This window comes from Tenrec ecaudatus, chromosome 2 (genome assembly GCF_050624435.1).
Source record: "Tenrec ecaudatus isolate mTenEca1 chromosome 2, mTenEca1.hap1, whole genome shotgun sequence".
NCBI lineage: Eukaryota > Metazoa > Chordata > Mammalia > Afrosoricida > Tenrecidae > Tenrec > Tenrec ecaudatus.
In genome coordinates, this window is record NC_134531.1 from 196,984,669 (window position 1) to 197,006,010 (window position 21,342).

Genomic DNA, 21,342 nt, shown 5'->3' on the forward strand with positions numbered 1-21,342 from the left:
GAGTCACTGTACAAGCCAATATACAAAGAACTCGTCAACACTCCACCAAAGCAGAAAGTAGCATATGGATTAGAATCAATGGAGCAGAAGGAAGAAGTCCAAATTACACCAAACACATTAGCCAAAAACAATGCTCCAAGAATTGATGGAAGACCAATTGAAATATTTCAGCAAACTGAAGCACTGGAAGCACTCATTTATTTGTGTCAGGAAATTTGGAAGACAGCTGCTTGGCTAACTGACTGAAATAGATCTGTATTTGTGCCCATTCCAGGAAAGGTAACTGTACAGGAACCTTAAATTTCAGAATATCACTGATAATGCACACAGTAAAATTTTGCTTAAGATAATGCAACAGCAATCGCAGTAGTACATGGGAACTGCCAGAGGATCAGGTCCGATTCAGAAGAGGATGTGGAGCAAGTGGTATCATTGCTGTTGTAAAATGGATATTGATTCAAAGCAGAGAATACCTGAAAGATGTTTATTTGTATTTAATTGACTTTGCAAAGGCATTAAACTGTGTGGACAATAATAATAATTATTCATAAAATCCATTTGGCAGAGGAGGTTACAAAAGGAATCAGGAATTTTATGCTCTTAAGATGTATAGTTGCAACGACTTGTAGGGCCTTCTCTCCTTCAATTCTAGTCACTCTCCCTTCTCACTTTCTCATGGAAGTAAATCCTGTATTTTCTCTTTGTGGTACTAGTGTCTTCTTTCCACTAAATATTAACAACATGAGAAAATAATATTTTGGGTAACATAGCTAAGATAAAATTTTCCTTGGCAGTTGATTCCATTCCCTCATTTCTCTACACCTTTTATTAATTTATTATTATTAATTAATCAATCATATTATTGGGGCCTCTTACAGTTCTTATAACACCACACATCCGTTGTGTCAAGCACATTTGTACATATGTTGCCATAATTCTTTTCCAAACATTTTCTTTCTACTTGAGCTGTTGGTATCAGCTCCTCACTCTTTCCTCCCTATCCCACCCTCCCTTCCTTATGAACCCTTGATACTTTATAAATTATTATTATTTTCATATCTTCCACCAACTGCTATCTCCCTTCACCCACATTTCTGCTGTTCATCCCCCTTTGTGTGTGGGGTGTGTGTGTTATATGTTAATCATCGTGATCAATTCCCCCTACCCCCTCCATCTTCTACCCTAGCAGTATTTCTATTCCCATTACTGGTCCTGAGAGGCTTATCTGTCCTGGATTCCCTGTGTTGCAAACTCTTATCTGTACCAGTGTACATGCTCTGGTCTAGCTCAACTTTTAAGGTAGAATCTGGGTCATGCTAATTGGGGAGGGGGGAACCATTATAAAGAACTAGAAAGGTGTGTGTTTCATCAGTGCTATACTGCACCATGACTGGTTCATCCCTTCCTTGTGGATCTACCCCCCCACCCCCACTCCCACTCACCTTGTTCGCATCAGTATGATTGTTCTAGGTCTTCTAATGCCTCAGGGATGCCGTGTCTCATGGTGGGGCGGACACTATGGTCCACTCTCTCTTTCTCTCTCCTTCCCTCTTAGTTTGCTCCCGTGTGTTCAGAGCAGATATGCTCTTCTCCCAGAGCTGTAGCTTCCGTGTTGTCCTATGTAGTTCATTCTTCTAGGGGCAGGGTCCATGTAGCTGGAATTAAGGCCAGTCCCACAGACTTCTCTATTGGCTCGCTGCTTCATGCCGGTATGTTGCCTTCAAATATTATCCCTCCAGGTTCAGGTCTGGTCACTTTTCAGAAAGACTTCTCAAAAGAGTCTTCACAATTGTGCAAACCATTTGTCTTCTAATTTGCTATTCCATTCGTGTTGCGTTTCCCATGGTTCTTCTAGCCATAGTCTTTGTAATTTCCAGGGATGATTTCTCTTTTCCTGGTAGGTCTGTAGAGATCAAGGTAGAGATTATGTTAAGATTGTATGATTCGGTTGTGAGTGATAGTGAACAGTGCCAATCATGACTGTAAAAATTTGAAATGCTAATGTGGGTTTTAGTCAAGTTGTTCTTCTGTTTTGAATAAAATGAGCTATTGCCAAGGCAGGAATGGAGGTGAAGAAAAAAGAGTCAGGATTGAAGCATGCCCTGGGATCCCGGAGATTCCACCTTGATTTAAGAGGGAGTTGTGAGAGAAGTAGAGCAGAGGAGCAGCAACAGCAGAGCCAAGAGCCAGTGCACAAGACATGGCAGTGGGTTTCCTGGCCTCGATGTCATGTAAAGGTCATGTAAAGCTGAGCACCTTCAGTCAGGACACTTGCTTGAAGAATGAGGTGACCGCTGGCAGTTAACTAGAGGAACTGAGTTTGCTACTCATAGAGATAGAAGCAGAGCATCTTTTACCTAAGGCTAAGGATAGAGGTGCACGCCCTTTGGTCATTAATTGACACCACTAAACCAGGCGTGCAGTACTACCTCAGTGGCTAACGGTTCATGTGGATGACAGGCCAAAGATCAGTGAGAGGTGCTCCTGTGAATATGGCTGTAAAGACTGTTCTGACCAGAGAATTGTGTCTTAAACATTTCTGATCCTGAATTGTGACCTTTAATTACCATAATAAGCATCATAATCATCACTAGGGACTGTAAATTCTGTGTGGCCATAAATTGTGAGTGGTAATAAATTATGTGAAATAAATTAGACAGTAGAGCCAAGAAGTAGAATGTGCATAGGCAGGATGACTGAGATAAGAAATTGATAAAGAAGGTTGGAAGCTGGAAGGAGGCATGTTTGACCTCCAAATTATAGGAATTGACCTGCTGACTTTGATTCTTCTTCCCCTTTGTTAAGTCAGAGTATGTCATATGTATTCCCAAAGCTTTCTTATACATCTGATTTTACTTTATCACAGCTGTTATGTCACAAGGTAAAAGCAATTAATCAGATATGGGATTGGTGTATGTGAATCTAAATCTCTGAGAATTGACTCTTGGGATGCATATGGAAGTACAGTGATAAGGAAAGTGAAAGACATATGATTTCTTAATTTCTGTAATCAATGTATCTCCAATGACAGAGATAAATAATAAATAATGTATAAATAATAAATAATGTATGGGGCAAATGTAGCAGTGAATCAAGCCTAAATTCAGTTCTATCAGCCCTACAACCTCTATTCTCAGGGCTGACTCAGAGAGAAAAAATATTTTAGAGTAACAGGGAAGAGCTGGTCACCACGAAGACACTCTGGGAAGGGAGCAGTGAAAAATAAGGACCAATGGAATCCACAAGAGTCTAGTATCAAGAAAGTGTATCAGGTTGTACATCGGTATCTTCAACTTCCTGAAGAACTGTTACTAAAATGGATTGTGAAAGTGCCCAATTTAGGGGCCATGTCTTTAGTTTTAAATGGATAAGTACATTTGGCTTGATAAAAGACCCATAGCTCACTATGTAAGAGTCATTTATGGTAATACAGAAACCCATTAAATGGAATGTCAAACCAGAATGACTGGATAAAATTTGCTGTGAGGTTTATTTATTCTGAAGAGGACGTGCCCTCCCTCTCACTAAGTACTCTGTGGACCACTCCTGAGAAGCCCCTGTTGTTTACATACGCAAGGCAGGAATAAATGTACAGTGGTCCTTCATCCAATGAGTATACACTTGAAACAGGTTTGATTATCCAGGAAGTCCCATGTTCGTGGGCATGGGCACCCCATGTAACTCTACTATTGTGAGACAAAACAACAATCTCAGAAGCAGTGTCCGATTTATTGGTATAGCTACCCCACATGGGTTTTACTGATGCAAAAAAACTAAGGGTATTTCATAGGAGAATGGGAAGGGGAAACTGGGATAGAAATGTATTCCAGTAGGAGCCAACAAATCCAGGAACAAGGGAACCACAAATAATCTAAAATCAATGGCAAGGAGGGCATAGAATGTCTGGTGGGGTTTCATCAAATGCGATGTAGCCAAAAGGAATTAGTGAAAGCCGAATGAAGTTGAACATGATAGTGGGACATGAGGAAAGTAAAAGGAAATCGAGGAAAGAACTAGGAAACAAAGGACATTTAAAGAGGTATAAATACAGGCATGTAGATATGTAAATATATTTATATATAAGTATAGGGACATATCTATGTACATATATTATATGTCAAATGATAAGGTAGCAAACAGACATTGGACTTCTATGCAAGTACTCCCTCAATGCAAGGACTTTTTTTTTTTAATAACCTGGCATTCTGTGATGCTCACCTTCTCGACATGATCGCTGAAGAAAAAGTGGGTACATAAACAAATGTGATGAAGAAATTTGATGGTACCTGGCTATTAGAAGATCTAGTGTCTGGGGTCTTAAATGCTTGAAGGTAAATAAGTGGGCATCTAGCTTGGAAGCAACAAATCCCACATGGAAGAAGCACTCCAGCCTGTGTGATCATGAGTTGTTTATGGGATCAGGTATCAGGCATCAGAAAACATAAAAAAACAATCATATCCATGTGCAGGAGAAGGGGCAGAGTGGAGACCCAAAGCCCATCTGTACACAATCAGACATCTCCTCACAGAAGGGTCACAAGGAAGGGACGAGCCAGCCAGGGTGCAGTATAGCACCAAAAGAACAGACAGCATCAATGCTTCCTCTCCCCCACTATCATGGCCCCAATTCTACCTTAAAAATCTGGCTAGACCAGAGCATGTAAACTGGTACAGATAAAAGCTCTTAACATAGGGAATCCAGGACAGATAAACCTCAGGTACCATAATGGGAGTAGTGATACCATGAGGGAAGGTAGAAAGAAGGGGGGAAAAGGGGAAACCAATCGCAGTTATCGACGTATAGCTTCCCAATCTCTCCCCCCTCCCCCCAACCAAGGGGGAAGGACAACAGAACGTGGGTGAATGGAGATAGGGGTCAGTGTAAAATATGAAAATGATAATGCTTTATAAATTGTCAACGGTTCATGATGGAGCGGGGAGGGAATGGGGAGTAGGGAGGGAAAATACGGGGAGCTGACACCAAGAGTTCAAGTAGAAAGAAAATGTTTTGGAAAGGATGATAGCAACATATGTACAAATGTGCTTGACACAATGGATTTATGGATCTTTATAAGAGTTGTAAGAGCCCCCAATAAAATGATAAAACAAAAGAAAGAAATCTAACAACATGAAACTTTTCTTTTTAAAATATTCTTCTTTCAATTAATATAAAATTAAAATATTGTGAAAGGTAAAAATAGTGTATGTCAATCTTCCCTTGAGTGGGAGGAAGTAGATGAGTCTTTCAGGAATAATATTTTCTGTGTGAATATATTTCCATTCTCCTGCTATGCACAATCTCCCTCTTGATACACTTTTGATGCAGGGCTATGGCACTTTCTCCAGTCTGCTGATACCTTTTTTCTCCATAAGACCTACACTGATCTCTCTATGGAATCACCCCAGCCAGTTCCCTCTCTAATCTGCCACTCAAAAATAATTTTTCTATACATTGTTTTTTCCCCAAAAAGGACTTATTAACTTCTACAATATTTAAATTACTTTATTTTTTAATTGTAGCTGAGTGCAAGCTTCATATAGAAATCAATATTTGCTCTAAACACAGAGAATTTTTTTAACTGTCAGCCATTGTCTTTTTTTTCCTTTTTAAAACATTTTATTAGGGGGTTCATACAACTCTTATCACAATCCATGCATATACATACATCAATTGTATAAAGCACATCTGTACATTTTTACCCTAATCAATTTCTTTTTTTCTTTCTTTTCTTTTTTTACATTTTATTAGGGGCTTATACAACTCTTATCACAATCCACACATATACATACATTAATTATATAAAGCACATCCGCACATTCCTTTCCCTAATCACTCTCAAAGCATTTGCTCTCCACTTAAGCCCTCTGCATCAGGTCCTCTTTTTTCCCCTCCCTCCCCGCTTCCCCCTCCCTCATGAACCCTTGATAATCCACAGATTGTTATTTTGTCATATCTTGCCCTATCCGGAGTCTCCCTTCGCCCTCTTCCACAAAGCAATTTTTTTGGTGAATATTAGATGTTCAATCAATACCTGTTAATATGTATCTCTTGAGATAATACATAAATTCTGAATTCAGCAATGATTTAAGATTCATGATCAATACACAACGATGGTTTGTATTATTATCAATCAGCAAAAAATAAGTATAAATCAGAAAAGGTATTGTAGAGTACTACTTGAGGTGAACGGTATGGTATAGGTACAACTCCGAATGAAAAATAATAAAAAAAAGAAAATTCCATTTTTAAAAGTATGTAGAAGAATGAAATAGCTACAAAGGATCTAACCAAGGAGGGAAAATACCACATTTTGAAAACTGTAAAATATTGCTGAAAGAAATTTTAAACCAGAACACAAAACTCATTTCCATCAGGTTGATTCCAATTCATAGAGAACCCATAAGATGGAGCAGAACTGCCCCTTTTGGTTTTGGAGACTTTAAATTTTTACTGGAGTAGACAATCTCATCATTCTCCTGGAGAGTGACTGATGACTTTGAAGCACTGGTTGTGTGGTTTTAGGATCAATGTGTAGCCCACTATTCCATCACATCCTGTCTTATGGATTGGAAGAATTAATATGCCAATACTACTCAAAGTGACTACATATTCAACAAAATCACCAATAAATTTCCAGCCATTTTTCTGTAGAACTAAAAATAACAAACAACCTAATTTTCAAATTCACATGAGAAAGTAAGGGGGCTGCAACTAACCAACCCAATCTTGAAGGAAAAGAAAGTTGGGAGATTGAAAATTGTCATCTGTCATCTCATTTTACTCATTTGAAATTTGTTCTAGTTTTTATTCTCTATAATTGAAGTTTCTCTCATTCATTTTGTTGCTGTTGCTGGTGTTTTTTGTGTTTTGTTTTGGATGCTTTTCTTTATATGACACCAAGACAGGTACATCTATAGAGACAAGAACTCGATTAAGAGCTTCTTAGGGCTATGGCAGAAGAGATGGGAGGGAGATGGGGAACTAACAATAGTGAGTACAAGAATGGAAAAAACGTGTCCTAAAGCTGATTGTGGTGACATCACAATGATTGCGCAACTTTTGCACAATGTGATGATTGCGCAACTTTTTTAAAAGCCATCCAATTGTATAATCTGTGAATTACATGTCAAGAAAACTGTTAACATTTAAAAATTTTCCCCAGTAGTAAACTTACTGAAAAGATAATGATCAAAACAGTGTGGTGTATGCATATAATGCATATGTATACACAATAAAATTGACAATGCTGAAATAAATCCATAATTTTATTGACAATTGACTTTTAAGACAGATGTTTATTTCATTCAATCAGATAAAAACAGACTCTTTGAATGTGGTGATTGGAAAATGAAAATAATACATGAAAAAAATGAAGGAGAAATCATACCTCACACTCTAAATACAATCAAACTCAAATGGGCCAGGAACCTAACTGTGACATAAAACTAGAAAATTATTGATGAAAATATAGAGTTCAATCTCCTAAATTTAGAAATGGATTTTTATGTGACATGATTTGCAACAATAAAAATATTAAATTGGACTTCAACAAAATTGAAAATTTTTGTCAAAGACATTGTCAAAAAAGTGGAATGTTAATCTCTACAATAGGAAAATATTTGTAAATAAGGATATAATACCTAAATATATAAGAATGCTTAAAACAAGACAGGTAAAGGGAAGCATAACCACTATAATTAAACATATGGAGATCAGCATTTTTTTGGTGGTTTCTAGTGATGGGTAGCGTGATGGGGGAAATGAGGACTCAGTAACACTCAAAGTAACTCCATATTCAACTCACACACTAATACAATTTCCACCAGCTTTTTCTTCAGAAATAAGCGCACGTTCATGAAACTTTGTAAATACTAAATTTCTTTAACAGATGATGGAAACATTTGACAAGAACGATGATAAGTATAAGATGATATTAGTGATCTATATATGTGAAGAAATGTTGTAGTTGCAAAAATCTTTCTACGTGTGGATGTTTTAAAAAAAGAAAACAAAGAAATTAAAAAAGTTTCAAAGAACTTGATTTGTCATTTTTACATAAAAATATACAAACAGGTCATATGGACAGGAAAAAGCATATCATTAACAAAACGATATTAATCAAAATCACAGTGTGCTATCAAGTAACACCCACTAGTGTGTATATTATCAGATAAACAGAAACTAAGTGACTCCGAGGGTGTTAGACTTTGGATTTCGCATCGATTGCTGGTGATGGTGAATGAGTGTAGCATTGTGGAAACTAGTTTAGCTCTTTCTCAAGAAATTGAATACAAACCTAGGACTTGTCCTGAAATTCTACTCCTAGATGTTCAAAAGAATTGAAAGCAAATACAAAAACATATTCTTGTATACCACGTTCATCGCAGTATTTTAAAAATTGTTAATAGTAGGACCATCTGAATATTCATAAGCAGATAAATTGATAGACAAAATACATGATCCATATAAAGTTAAATATTATTCAGGCATAAAATGAAGTTTTGAGTACATGGTATTACATAGATAAAACCCAAAAAACATTATGCTAAATGAAATAATCATATAAAAGTGAAAAATATTATATTATTTTTCTAAACTGAAATACCTAGAAAAGACAAACTTATATTAGAAATTAGAATAGAGGGTACCAAGGGCTGTTGCAGAGTATAATCAGGAGCTATTACTGATTGACTATAGAATTCAATCTTCTGGGTAATAAAAATTTGGAGCGATAGATAGTTGTGATGGTTATACAACATGATGAACTCAAGTAAAAAATGTAAAAAAATGATACAGACGGATATTTTTAGTTATACAAATTTTATAATCATATATAATTTTACATCATCATATGTGCCCTAAATGGGTATGTATTTAAGAAATCAGATGAACTTAAAATGTCATAAAACAACTTATGCAACTAAACAAGAAATCCTTGAGAAAAAATGTGCTGGCTCTGTCATTTGTTAGCCAAATTTGTAAACACTAACATTTGTGTGATTTTGAAAATAGGGATATCCTATGCATTTCACTGTATTTTCTCATTTTGGAGTCAGTGATTTTTCAGGATGTGCCATGATTGTTGATCTCTGTGCTCTATTATTCTCACCAATGCTGTTTATGAAAAAATCAGATAAAATTTATTGTAACAATACTAATATCTTCTGATAGTTATCTGAAGACCTATCCAAGTGCCAGGAGTTTTCTTAGGGCCCCCACCACTTCCTTGTTCCTCAGACTGTAGATAATGGGGTTCAACATAGGGGTGAGGATATTGTAGAACAGGGACATAGCCTGACTTAGCTCCACTGAGTACATTGTTGGAGGTACCATGAGGAAAAAGAAGCCTGAACCTAGATAGAGACTTACCACTGTGAGGTGGGAGGAGCAAGTAGCCAGAGCCTTTTTCTTCCCCTTCTGAGAATTCATACGGAAGACACTCAAGAAAATGAGGCTGTAAGAGGTCAGAATGAGGCCAAAGGGAATGAGGATGAAAACTATTCCCGTGACAAACAAAATCATTTCATACACAGAAGTGTCATCACAGGACAGTCTCAAGGTAGCTAAGAGTTCACAGAAGAAGTGATGAATCTCCCTAGAGTCACAGACTGGTAAGTGCATCACATACACTGTGTGGACTAAGGAATGTAGAAATCCTACTACCCAGGACAAAGCAGCCATCTGCAGGCAGACTCTGGGGGTCATAATGACTGAGTACCTCAGTGGTTTGCAGACAGCAGCATAGCGATCATAGGACATCAGAGTCAAGAGGATACATTCTGAACCTGTTACAGTTATGCAAAATAGCATCTGCACCCCACAGGCTATCTGTGAGATCTTTTTCCTCTTCACCCAGAAGTCAGTGACCATCTTAGGAACAGTGGTGGAGATGAGAACTAAATCCATGACAGAAAGTTGACTGATAAGTAAGTACATGGGAGTGTGGAGTCGAGAATCAACCCAAATTAGTAGGATCAAGGTGGTATTTCCAAAGAGGGTGATGATGTAACTCAGGAAAATGATGTAGATGAAGCAGCTAATATTTCCCATATTAGGAAATAGTCCAAGGAAAATGAGGTCTGTGGTTGATGTGTTATTTCCTCTTCTCATGTCTGTCAGTGTTGTGTTAGTCTACGGAAACCTACATAATTAGAATTTGAAGGATGAAAATTTATCCTGTTATTTTAAAAAAATTCTTTAAACCAATGTTAATGATAGCACTTTCAACAATATTCGTCTTAGATTTGTTGATAGATAGCCACTTCATTTCTATCCCTTAAACCCAAGTATAAACAGCATAATGCCTGTCCTTAATGCTTAAGTAGGATGGTACATTAGAAACTCAATTGTTAGAATAAAATGAGCCAAGTAAAGCTCATTGTGCTTGATAGATATACTTCTTATGCTGTCTTGAGAAAATTACTTAATTTCTCTAAGCCTCAGTTTTGTAATCTTTTGTGGCAATGCAATGTTCACGTGCATTGCTTTTAACACAGAACTGTATCTACAAAGTCAAAATAAATTTCCTTCATCTTTCTCCCAAACCACTGTAATGCTTTCATGATCAAAGTAACCAATTTTAAAGTAGGAAAAAATTCTACTCACCTTTAATTTATCAAAGAGGTCATATGGAATGCTGTCTTCAGAGTCATATATGCTTACCTGATATTTCCATAACATAGCTTTTAATGGTCCATTACTATGAGATAAATTAATAAATTATAATTTGAAGTATTGAAGGTTACTTTGGTTTATTTTATAGTTAAATAAAATTATTTTATTATACTAGTAAATGTATTTATTACATATTTTATCTTTTCTACATTTGTTCAATTGATGCAGTGAAAGTCCTCATGTTTACAACAGTTAAAAACATAAACATACTAATTTACTAAACACAATGACTATCCTTATGGCATGTATTAAATCAGTGCTAACTAAAATTAAGAAAATATGAGTAATTAAGTTGAAGTTTCCAATAAAATTGAGCAAAATATTGTTTTTTGCTCTATGAACATATTACCATATGATATTCTCATGTCCAGCTACTTTTTCTTTGATGTAGACCGTATCTTCTGGCTTACATCTAGTATCTGGTATGAATTGTTAACTTAATTTTGTAGAATGTACTATATTGAATCATTCTCTGTCAAGTGATCAATGAAGGTTAAATACTAGTTTGCAGGATGGATATTAAAATGAAAACCCAAGGGTCAGTGACTTAAGGGAACGTGGTCCCTTGACTTCAATTAATTTGAACTTCAGCATGAATAATGATAGTTTTGTTTTTTACTAAAGACTTTAGTATTATTTTCCAACTCCTCTCTTGGGGTTCTTTAAGAAACATGTTTATTTTCCCCATGTGATTGCTTGACTCATTTACCACACTCTTCTTTCTTTTCTCACCTTTAAACCCCAAACTTTCCCTTTATAAGAACTGAAAATATGTAGGGTTCTTCTCATAAATCCCTTTTCATTGTTACAGTGCATTAGTGCATATATTTTATTTTTATGTTAATTTTTAAAAATCAATAAGCTCCAGGATCCAGTGTGTACATGTGCTTGTGTGTGTGTATGTAAACATCAATAATCTATACTAATTTGGATATGTAAATGAGTAACCTGCTCCCATTGGAATGTTTGGTGATTTTAGATTGAATAATACATTTATGTTTTTAATTTTTTATAGTGAATTAGGTAAAAGTTTTGCAGATCCGTGTTCCATTTAACAATTCATATACATCTTGTTTTCTATCATTGATTGTAATCCTCACATTGATTGTATTACCACTTACACCAATTCCTTCCTATATTTCTCATTTCCATTCTTTCTTCTTTCCTGGTGCTTTGTTCTTATCTAAAATATATCCTTAGGTAAAACCTGCTCTTTTAATCTTAAATGATTGATTATTCTAACTTGTCCGTACAACCATAGTCTTATTGTTCCCCTTAAACATGCTCATTGTCATTGAGTCAATGTGTTCTCATAGTGACTCCTTGTGGGGTTTTGAGACTATGACTGAGAGTAGACAGCTCAGTCTTTCACCCACAGAGCTGCTGGTGGTTTCGAGCTACCAATCATGAGGATCACAGCCAAACAACCCAATGTGTAACACTACACCACCAGGGCTCCTATTGTTCCCCTTATAGACCTGTATATTGTTTGGCTGAATTTTGAGTTAAGGGGATACATTCAGTTTTAGACATGAAGAATGACTAAGGAACAAGTCGGGGCTGAGGATGAGGGTGGGGTGTCTACTAGTATCTTTATGGTTAGTAGGTCTGTTCTTTTTCATTATTTTAGATTTTGTTTCACATTATTTATCCCACTCTATCCAGAACTTTCAGAACATTTGGTAATGGTAGAAGGCAACATCAAGTTCTCCTGGCAGTGTTGTGGAGATGAATGTTTGCATGGTCTATTAGTCAATGGGACTATTTTTTTTCATGAATTTTTGATTTCTTAAATGTTTCTCTCTTCTATACAGGGGAGACCAAGAGGCTGTTTACACCAAAGTAGGATGTAAAACATGTCTTTGTGGACTATGGTCTGACCATTGACCTTTGTGTTCCTGAAACCATAAGCCCGAGGCCATATTCCTGGATATTTTTGCAGCAAAATGAAATACACATGAACAAATATCATCTACTAAGCCTAAATATATTTGTGGATGTACTTCCTCTCTCTTATCCACACCTATTCAGCATGAATGTTTATCACATTAACTTATGCATCACCATTACTGCAGGTTTGTGTATATAGCAGGTTTACCTTGGCTGTCTTTAACACTTGCCTTCCTTCTGGTATTATTCCCTGCCTCCATCAAATTTTGCTAACTTCTCCCTTATGGCATATTTCCTTCACCATTCATCCTGTTACCGTTGTTGTTAGATGTCAGTTGAGTTGGTCCCGACTCATCCAACCCTATGGAGAACAGAATGAAATACTGCCCAGCCTGGCTCACCATAATCCTCAAGGCAACACCCTTGCTTCTCAACACTTCGTCCTACTTACCACGTACATATCCTCTTGCCATTGAATTACTATCCATGACCTTTCCACCCCTGATAGTCATACAAGAATGTTTCTTTTATTGTGAAAACCTTATTCACTTCTTACTATAGTAAGCTCATACACTATTTGTCCCTCAGTGACTGATTCATTTCACTCAGCATAATGTCCTCTATGTTCATCCATGTGATGAGGTGTTTCCCAGATTCATTATTATTCTATAATGTTGTACAGTATAGTATATATATATTATAGAATAATGTTGTATATATATATACCATAGTTACTCTATTCCTCTATGTATAAACATTTAATTAATTTTTAATGCTACTGGGAATAGTGTTTCCATGAAAATGTTATCATGTGACATCAAGTGGGTTCAAGCACATAGTGACTGTATGCAAAATATAGCCCTGCTCAGCCCTATACTCTCCTCAATTATTCCTGTACTGGAGCTCATTGATGCAGCCACTTTGTCAGTCCATCTCACTGCGCAGCAGCATCTTCTTTTTTCTCCTCATCTACTTTCCCAAATATGATGTCCTTTTCCTGGGACTGGTCTCTCCTGACAACGTGTTCAAAGTAAGCAGCACTCCAACCATTTGTCCTTTCAACAGATCTATTTGTCTTTTTAGCAGTCCAGGTGGCTTTGATTATTTTCTCCAGTACAACAACTCAAATAGATTAATTCTTCTTCAGTCTTATTTATTGAATGTCCAACTTTCACATGCAGATGAGGTCATTGGAAAAAGAAAAAAACATTCCTCAGGTTAGATGCTCTAGTCCTTAAAGTAACATCCTTGCGTTTTGATACTCTAACGAGTGCTTATGCAGAGGATTTACCCAGTACAATGAAGCTTCTGTTTCTATGAGCACTGATGTGGACTCAGGCGAAATGAAATCCTTGACAGTTTCAAACTTTTCTTCAGTTATCACGATGTTACTTATTGAATCGGTTGTGAGGACTTTGATCTTCGTTACGTTGAGTTGTGATCAAGACTGAAGGCTGTCATCACTGATCTTCATCAGCAAGTGTTGAAAGTGCCCTTCACAGATGTACAGTGCCTTGGAAGGAATAGCTGGTGTCCGAATAGGATATAGGAAGATGGAGAAGAGATGAAAGCCTACCCCTCCATCCCACTCCCATATCTCATGGCAATAAGGAAGCTGGAAGAAGTCGGATATGGCCTCATCTGGCAATCACAAAAGACCTGGAGTGGCAATATGAATCCCTGGTAAACCAGACTTCAAAACAAAATCCATCTTAAGAAAAATAATCGTATTACATAAGGATTAAAGGGACAATTGAACAAGATGACATAGCCATAATAAAATTATATGAGCACTGAAAAACTTTCAAAATGCATTAATCAAACCCTTGAAGAGAGAAATAGACAACAGCACAAAAAATTGTAGGAGGCTTCAATACATCGTTCTGGAGGAAGGAAAGAACAGCTAGAAAGAAACACAACAAAAACAGAGAAGAACTAAACAACACAATTAATCAAGGTGATTTCTTACATATATACACTCAAACTACTACATAATCCAGGAAAAAATGGAAAGCTCTCAAATTCATTTTATGATGTGAGCAAAATCCTGAAAATAAAATCAGACAAAGTCACCACATAATAGATACACCACTTATAGACCAGTAACCCTCATAAACACAGATACAAACATTCTGAACAAAAGCTGAGGCAGTGAAAGTCCCTAGGCAATAGAATCCAGCAACAACACCAAACATATAATGACCAAGTGAGATGCATACCAGGTTTTCCTTTTGGTTCAGTATCAAAAGCCAATCCATGTAATCCATCATATAAATAAAACAATGGGAAAAACTACATGATCATATCAAGTGATGAAGACCATGATTCAACAGAATCCAACACCCATTCTTCATAAAAGAACTCAATAAGATAGGAATAGAAGGGAAATCACTCAACATAATAAAGTGCATATTAACAAACCAATAGCCAGCTTCTTCTTCAACAGATAGAAACAGAAAACATTCCTGTCTTTTAATAGGAACTGGACAAAAAGGCCCCTAACCACCATTTATCAATAGCGTACTGGAAGCCGTAGCCAGAAATATTAGGCAACAAAAAATAAGGTAACAATTACAAATAAAATTTATGAAGAATAAATAAAACTCTACCTGTTTGCAGGTGTATAATTCTACACACCCAAAACCCCAAACACTTGACAAGAAAATTGTTGGAACTAATTGAAATATTCAGCAAGATGCATGGTCCAAGATCAGTGTACAAAAATCCATCTTATTCTTGTATATTAATAAAGTGAGTTCTGAGAAGGAAAATAATATCCTGTATAGTAGTTACCCCACATATGAAACATTTAGGACTAAATTTATCAGAGAGACAAAACACTTGTACAAAGAAAATTGCAAACTACTACTGCAATAAATCAAAAGGGACTTCCATAACTGGAAGAATACACCTTGTTCATGATAGGACAACCTAACAAACTAACTTGCTAACTAACTCACTGCCATGAACTCCATGCCAATTTATAATGACCCTACAGGACAGGGTAGAACTGTCTCTCTGTGTTTCTGAAGTTCTGTTTCCAGGAGGAGAGAGACCTGTGTTTCTCCCGCGGAGTGACTCGTGGTTTCAAATCTCCTACCTTGCCGACCATAGCCTGATGCACATCCATGCCACCTGGGCTCCGATAAGAAGACAAATTTGTGAAAAATGTCAATTCTACCCAATTTTTTCATTATTTGACTCGACTATGTGGTTTTTGTTGGTATGCTTTCTTCACTGGAGTGTAAACTTTTAGGAGGGCGGGCCAGATATTACATGTTTTCTTCAGTATTCACAATGTAATAGTAAAATCAGTAAAGGCCTTTGAGGCACCTTCAGTTTATGGCAACACTCTGTGTGTGCTTCATAGTTTCACTCTTCTATTACATTTTACTGTGTTTTCAGTGAAGGTTTAAATAACACGCTAGGTTTCCTTCCAACAGTTCCCACGTAAGTTGTTCACTGGTGATGACAGCGTCCTTCACAGTGTGTGAATATTCTCATCATGTCTTTTATTGTTCTTCCATTTCTTTAATCTTGTTTATCAGTCCCTTTACATCCTCATCTTTTTACAAGTAACTGTTGTCTTATATAGGTTAGTATTTATTTGTTTATTATTCTTTAATTTATTTTTATTACTCACAGAGCCAATAGGGAAACACATACCTATTTTTAATCATTATTTGTTTATTTATATTTTTCTCTACCTACTTACCCAAGTTAATATGTATTACTCTCTAGTTGGTGATTTACTTTCTCTTTCTTTCCTCACCCTAGTTCCCATCAAAGAATATTTGTTAGTGTGAAAAACTTTTCTTTTTTTCCCCTTTTAATTATTTATTTTTGTTGTTATACCTAACCCTAACCCTATGAAAAACTTTTCTTTAGTTTTTATCAAAAAATGTCCTTACCATAATATCCTTCAAGGTTATCCATGTTATTAAATATGTTGAAGCTTCGTCATTATTCTTTAACATTGTGCAGTAGCTCATTGTGTGTATGAATCATGGTTTGCTTATTCTCTTTTCCAGACATTGGAATTTATGTTGGTTGCATATTTTTGCTGTTGTGCACAGTGCTGTGATGAAAATGGGTGCGAATGTATTTCTTTTTGTGTCATTAATCTTATTTCTCTAGAATCGATATCCAGTATTAGAATTGCTAGATCAGATCAAGTTGCAAGGAAGTGGCATAGTATTTTCCACATGACTGCACCCTTTACAGTGCTGAGAGCAATGCTTCATGGTTATAGTCTTTGTAAACTCTTAAAACCATTTGAAGCCTCCTTTTTTCTTTCTTTTTTTTCTGGATTCTTTTCTTTTTTTAACATTTTATTAAGGACATATTCAGCTCTTATCACAATCCATACATACATCAATTGTGTAAAGCACATCTGTACATTCTTTGCTCTCATCATTTTTAAGCATTTGCTCTCCACTTAAGCCCTTGGCATCATGTCCTCTTTTTCCCCCTCCCCCCCCCACTACCTCCTCTTATGAGCCCTTGATAATTTATAAATTATTATTTTGTCATATCTTGCCCTGTCCGACATCACCCTTCACCCCCTTTTCTGTTGTCCATCTCCCAGGGAGGAGGTCACATGTAGATCCTTGTAATAGGTTCCCTCTTTCCAACCTACTCTTCCTCTACCCTCCCAGTATCGCCATTCACACCCCCGGTCCTGAAAGGAGCTTTCTTTTTTCTTTTGGTTTACTAGCATATTGAGATGAGATGATGTTTTATTACTGCTAGATTTGCTTATCCCTAGTGGGTAGTGATATTGAACACTCCGTCATGTGTTGGTTGTCTACTTGAAAGTCATGTCCTCTGCTCAATTTTAAATTGTAGTTTTAAATATTTTTGTTGTGATATTAAAATGTTCTATACATTTTTGAGGTTAGTTCTGTCTGAAATACTTCTTATGTACTTCTTCAGCCACGGGTCCTCCAGATGACATATCGAGTGTACATAATCAAAATTTCACCATCCTCCAGAAAAACCCCTCAGGAACAGTAGAAGTATCAATATCATGAGGGTTAGGGAGATGATCAGGTGGGGGGAAGGGAGAGAAAGGAGGATCCCATCACAAGGTTGGATATATAGTCCCCCTCCCCACAAAGGGGGCGGATAACATAAATCTGGGTGAAGAGTGACACTGGACAGTGTAAGACATGAAATAATAACAATATATAATTGATCAAGGGTTCACAAGAGTGGGAGGGTGGGTGAGGGAGGGGGGAAAAGAGGACCTTATACCTAGGGCTCAAGTAGAAAATTATTTGGAAATGATGGCAACACATGTACAAACATGTTTGATATAATTGATGTATGGAATGTTATAAGAGCTATAAGAGCCCCCAATAAAATGATTAAAAATAATAAAAAATTTCCCCATCCTCCCTCCTAAAGGAGCTTTCTAATTGTACTTACAACACAGATTGGTTTATCACTGGCTTGTCCCTGGTGCATTTAACATTCTTTACCAACACCATACTTCAAAGTATTCTTTGAAATACTTCTTCAGTATTCTTTATTCATTTTCCACCTTTCACACTCATAAGATTTTATTGAAAATATCATGGTTGGGTTAGGTACTTCTTAGTCTCAATAGTAACATCTTTTCTTATTGAAACTTTAAATAAATCTTTTAGAGAAAAATGATCTAATGCAATAAAATAAAACAGACAAAGAACAAAAATCTCACTACCGTCATGTTGATTCTAACTCACAGAGACCCTTCAGGATAGTGTAGAGCTGCCCTGTGGATTTACAAGGCTCTATCTCTTTTCTGGAGTAGAAAGCCTCTTCCTTCTCCCACAGAGCAGCACGTGGTTTTGAACTGCAGACTTTGAAGTTAGCAGTGAAATGCATAACCACTTTGCTACTTGGGCTCCAGTGCAATACATCATTTAATTTCCTGATTGATACTTCCAGGGATGCTGAATCTGCATCCAAGTAAAATTAATTTTTTGATAACTTAAATGAAAACAATTTATCCAATTATTATGATGTTTAATAGTCCAAAGGAAGGATTTTTTTCTTTATGCTGAGAAGTAATCCATTTTGAAGGCTATGTAGTCTTTGATTTTGCACCACAAAATGTGTCAAGTCCTCTCTGCTTTCAGCAAGAAAGGTTGTGTTTGTCTGAGTTGACTAGAGAACCAAATCCAGAGGAACTTAAATAGGTGTATAAGAAAGAGATTTAGATACAAGAGCAATTGAATATTGAGAAAACATCCCAGCCCAGTCTAGATCAAGTCCATAAGTCCGGTATTAGCCCACATGTTCAATAGCAATATCTAAATTCTTCTTCAGACTCACACAGCCATGCAATGATGCCAAATGCAGAAAGATCACATTCCAGTGGATTGGAAGTCTTGTGGTCCAGCGGCAGTGTAAGCATCTCAGTGCTGGCAGGGGTCTACACATGGCTTCTCAAGCTCAGGGCACTACCATAGTTCCATGTGTCTTGTCAGCTGCAATGTCTCCCAGGATTGAGTGGAGAGAGTGTCCCCCACCTCTGAGGAGGAATACAGGAGTTCCCAGAATCCACATAAGAAGGCCATGCTCACACTGAGGCTTCATTGGCTCTGACCTGATTGACAGGCTAGACTCCACCCCTTCACTCTTAATCCTCTCAAATTGACAAATGATCATATAACTACCACACATATACATTCTGCAGGTTATTTATGGGACTCCCTTCAATCTTGATGCTGAATTCTTCTTCAAATGATTCAGCAACTCAGATTATTTGCTCAGCAAGATATTGAATAAGTATGGTAAATGTATATAATCCTGGCACATGTATTTCATGATTTCAAACCATGCAGTTGTCTCATGCTTTGAATGACTGCCTTGAAGTTTATGTATGGGTTTTTCATTAGCACAATTCAATAATGTGTTATGGAAATCCAAATATTTGCAGTGTTATCCATATTTTTATAGTTCACACATAGTTAATGAAGCACAGGTAACACTTTTCTTGTAGTCTGTGCTTTCAATCACGAGTCACTTGATATTCGCAATTATATCCCTCATTCCATATTCTGTTCTGAATCGAGCTTGAATTTCTGACAGTTCATTGACAACACACTGCTGAAACTATTTATGAATTCAGCAAAATTTTATTTGTGGGCAGTATTAATGATATTGCTAGATAATGTCCTCATTATGTTGCATTGTTTTACTTTTCACTGGGCACAAATTAAGGTCTCTTATAATTGATTGTCCAAGAAGCTGCCTTCTAAATTTCATGGTGTAGAAGAGTAAGCCTCTAAAGTACTACATCCTTTTGTTAGAAGCATGTCAATTGATATTCTGTCCGTGTCTGGAACCTTGTTTTTCATCCATCCCTATAATGCTTCTTGAATTTCTTCCCTCAAAAACTTCAGTTTTGGGTCCTATGCTACCTCCTAAAAAAAGACAAAGTATTGACAAATTCTTTTTTATATTATAGTTTTATTGATAAAAATGTACATATCTATACTTCCATAGTTAAGTTGCTAATGAATGCACAGGTGTGTGTGCACACCAGATGTATAGGCACCACTACAATTATTTCTGGTGCGCCCCCTTGTGCGTTCATTATTTGCTCCCCTATTCCTTTCATCCTTCACCCACATCCTCAACAAACCCCAATAAATCAGTTATTGTCTCTAAGTATCCACACCTCCTGCACTTCATAAGCAAGGCAATTTTTCTTGTTCAGTAACTGAGTAGTCTTTCCACCTGCCTTTGATGCTTCCTATGTCATTCGGTTAGTTTGCGCACAGAATTCTTCAATATTGCTTTTTTTCCCCTTTAAACTTTTCTGGAGTTCTTTCAACTTGAGAAATGTCAAGGGTGTTGTACCCTTTTGTTTTAAAAATCTAGGCATTTAAAATTTTTATTATAATACTTTTCTTTGTCTTCTTGAGCCATCCTTGGCATATGCTATTTAACTCTTTTATTTTATAAATTTTTATTTTCTTTTACCTCTCTACACTCAGAGTTACATTGTAGAGTCTATTAAAATTCATTTTTGACATTTTTAGAAATACCATTCCTGTCTTCTTTAGTGACTTTTTGCTTTTATCATCTAGGATGTCCTTGATGCCACACAAAAATCATCTGATATCCAGTCCTTCGTTTTCAGTGCCTTAAATACTTAAGATGGTCTCTATATTGAGATTTATTATACTCCAGGTCACATTTTGGATCTCATTAACTTGCTTTAGTTTTCATCAACTTAACTTGCATATAAACAATTGATGGTCTGTTTCATATTCAGTCCCTTATTCTGACTGATGGTATTGAGCCTCTCCATTATCTCTTTCTACAGATGTAATATATTTAATTACCATGTATAGTATCCAGTGAGGTGCATATGGATAGTTATCATTTATATTGCTTAAAAGGGTTATCTGAAATGAATATTTCCTTGGTCTAGTAAAATTCTTTGCATTTCATTTTTGACATCTTCCAATTTTCCTAGATTCAAATCTTTTGCATTCCATATTTGTATAATTAAGGAATATTTGTAGCTTTTTTCTCATCTTCAGTCATGCCTCATCATCAAATGAAGTCCGCAAATCTCTGCTTCATCCACATAATTAAGTTAATTTATTTTGAGGAGCTATTTCCCAAGCCATATTTAGGGGGACTGTCAACATTAGGAGCTGGTTTTTTGGGGGGGAGGGCAGTGGACCTCGGTAATACGTCAGGTAAATGCTGTGGGAGGGGAGCCTTTGGGAACGTCATTTATCGATGGAGCACGACTCAAGGTCAAGAGAAAC

At 36.5% G+C, this 21,342-nt stretch overlaps 1 protein-coding gene across 1 annotated transcript; it reads right to left on the minus strand.

Moving 5' to 3' along the window:
• Positions 1 to 9,184: 9,184 nt before the first annotated feature.
• On the minus strand, positions 9,185 to 10,111 carry LOC142440294 (olfactory receptor 2T11-like). The gene has a single exon (XM_075542771.1). The coding sequence runs from the start codon at positions 10,109 to 10,111 to the stop codon at positions 9,185 to 9,187; it is 927 nt and encodes a 308-aa protein (XP_075398886.1).
• Between the last annotated feature and the right edge of the window lie 11,231 nt (positions 10,112 to 21,342).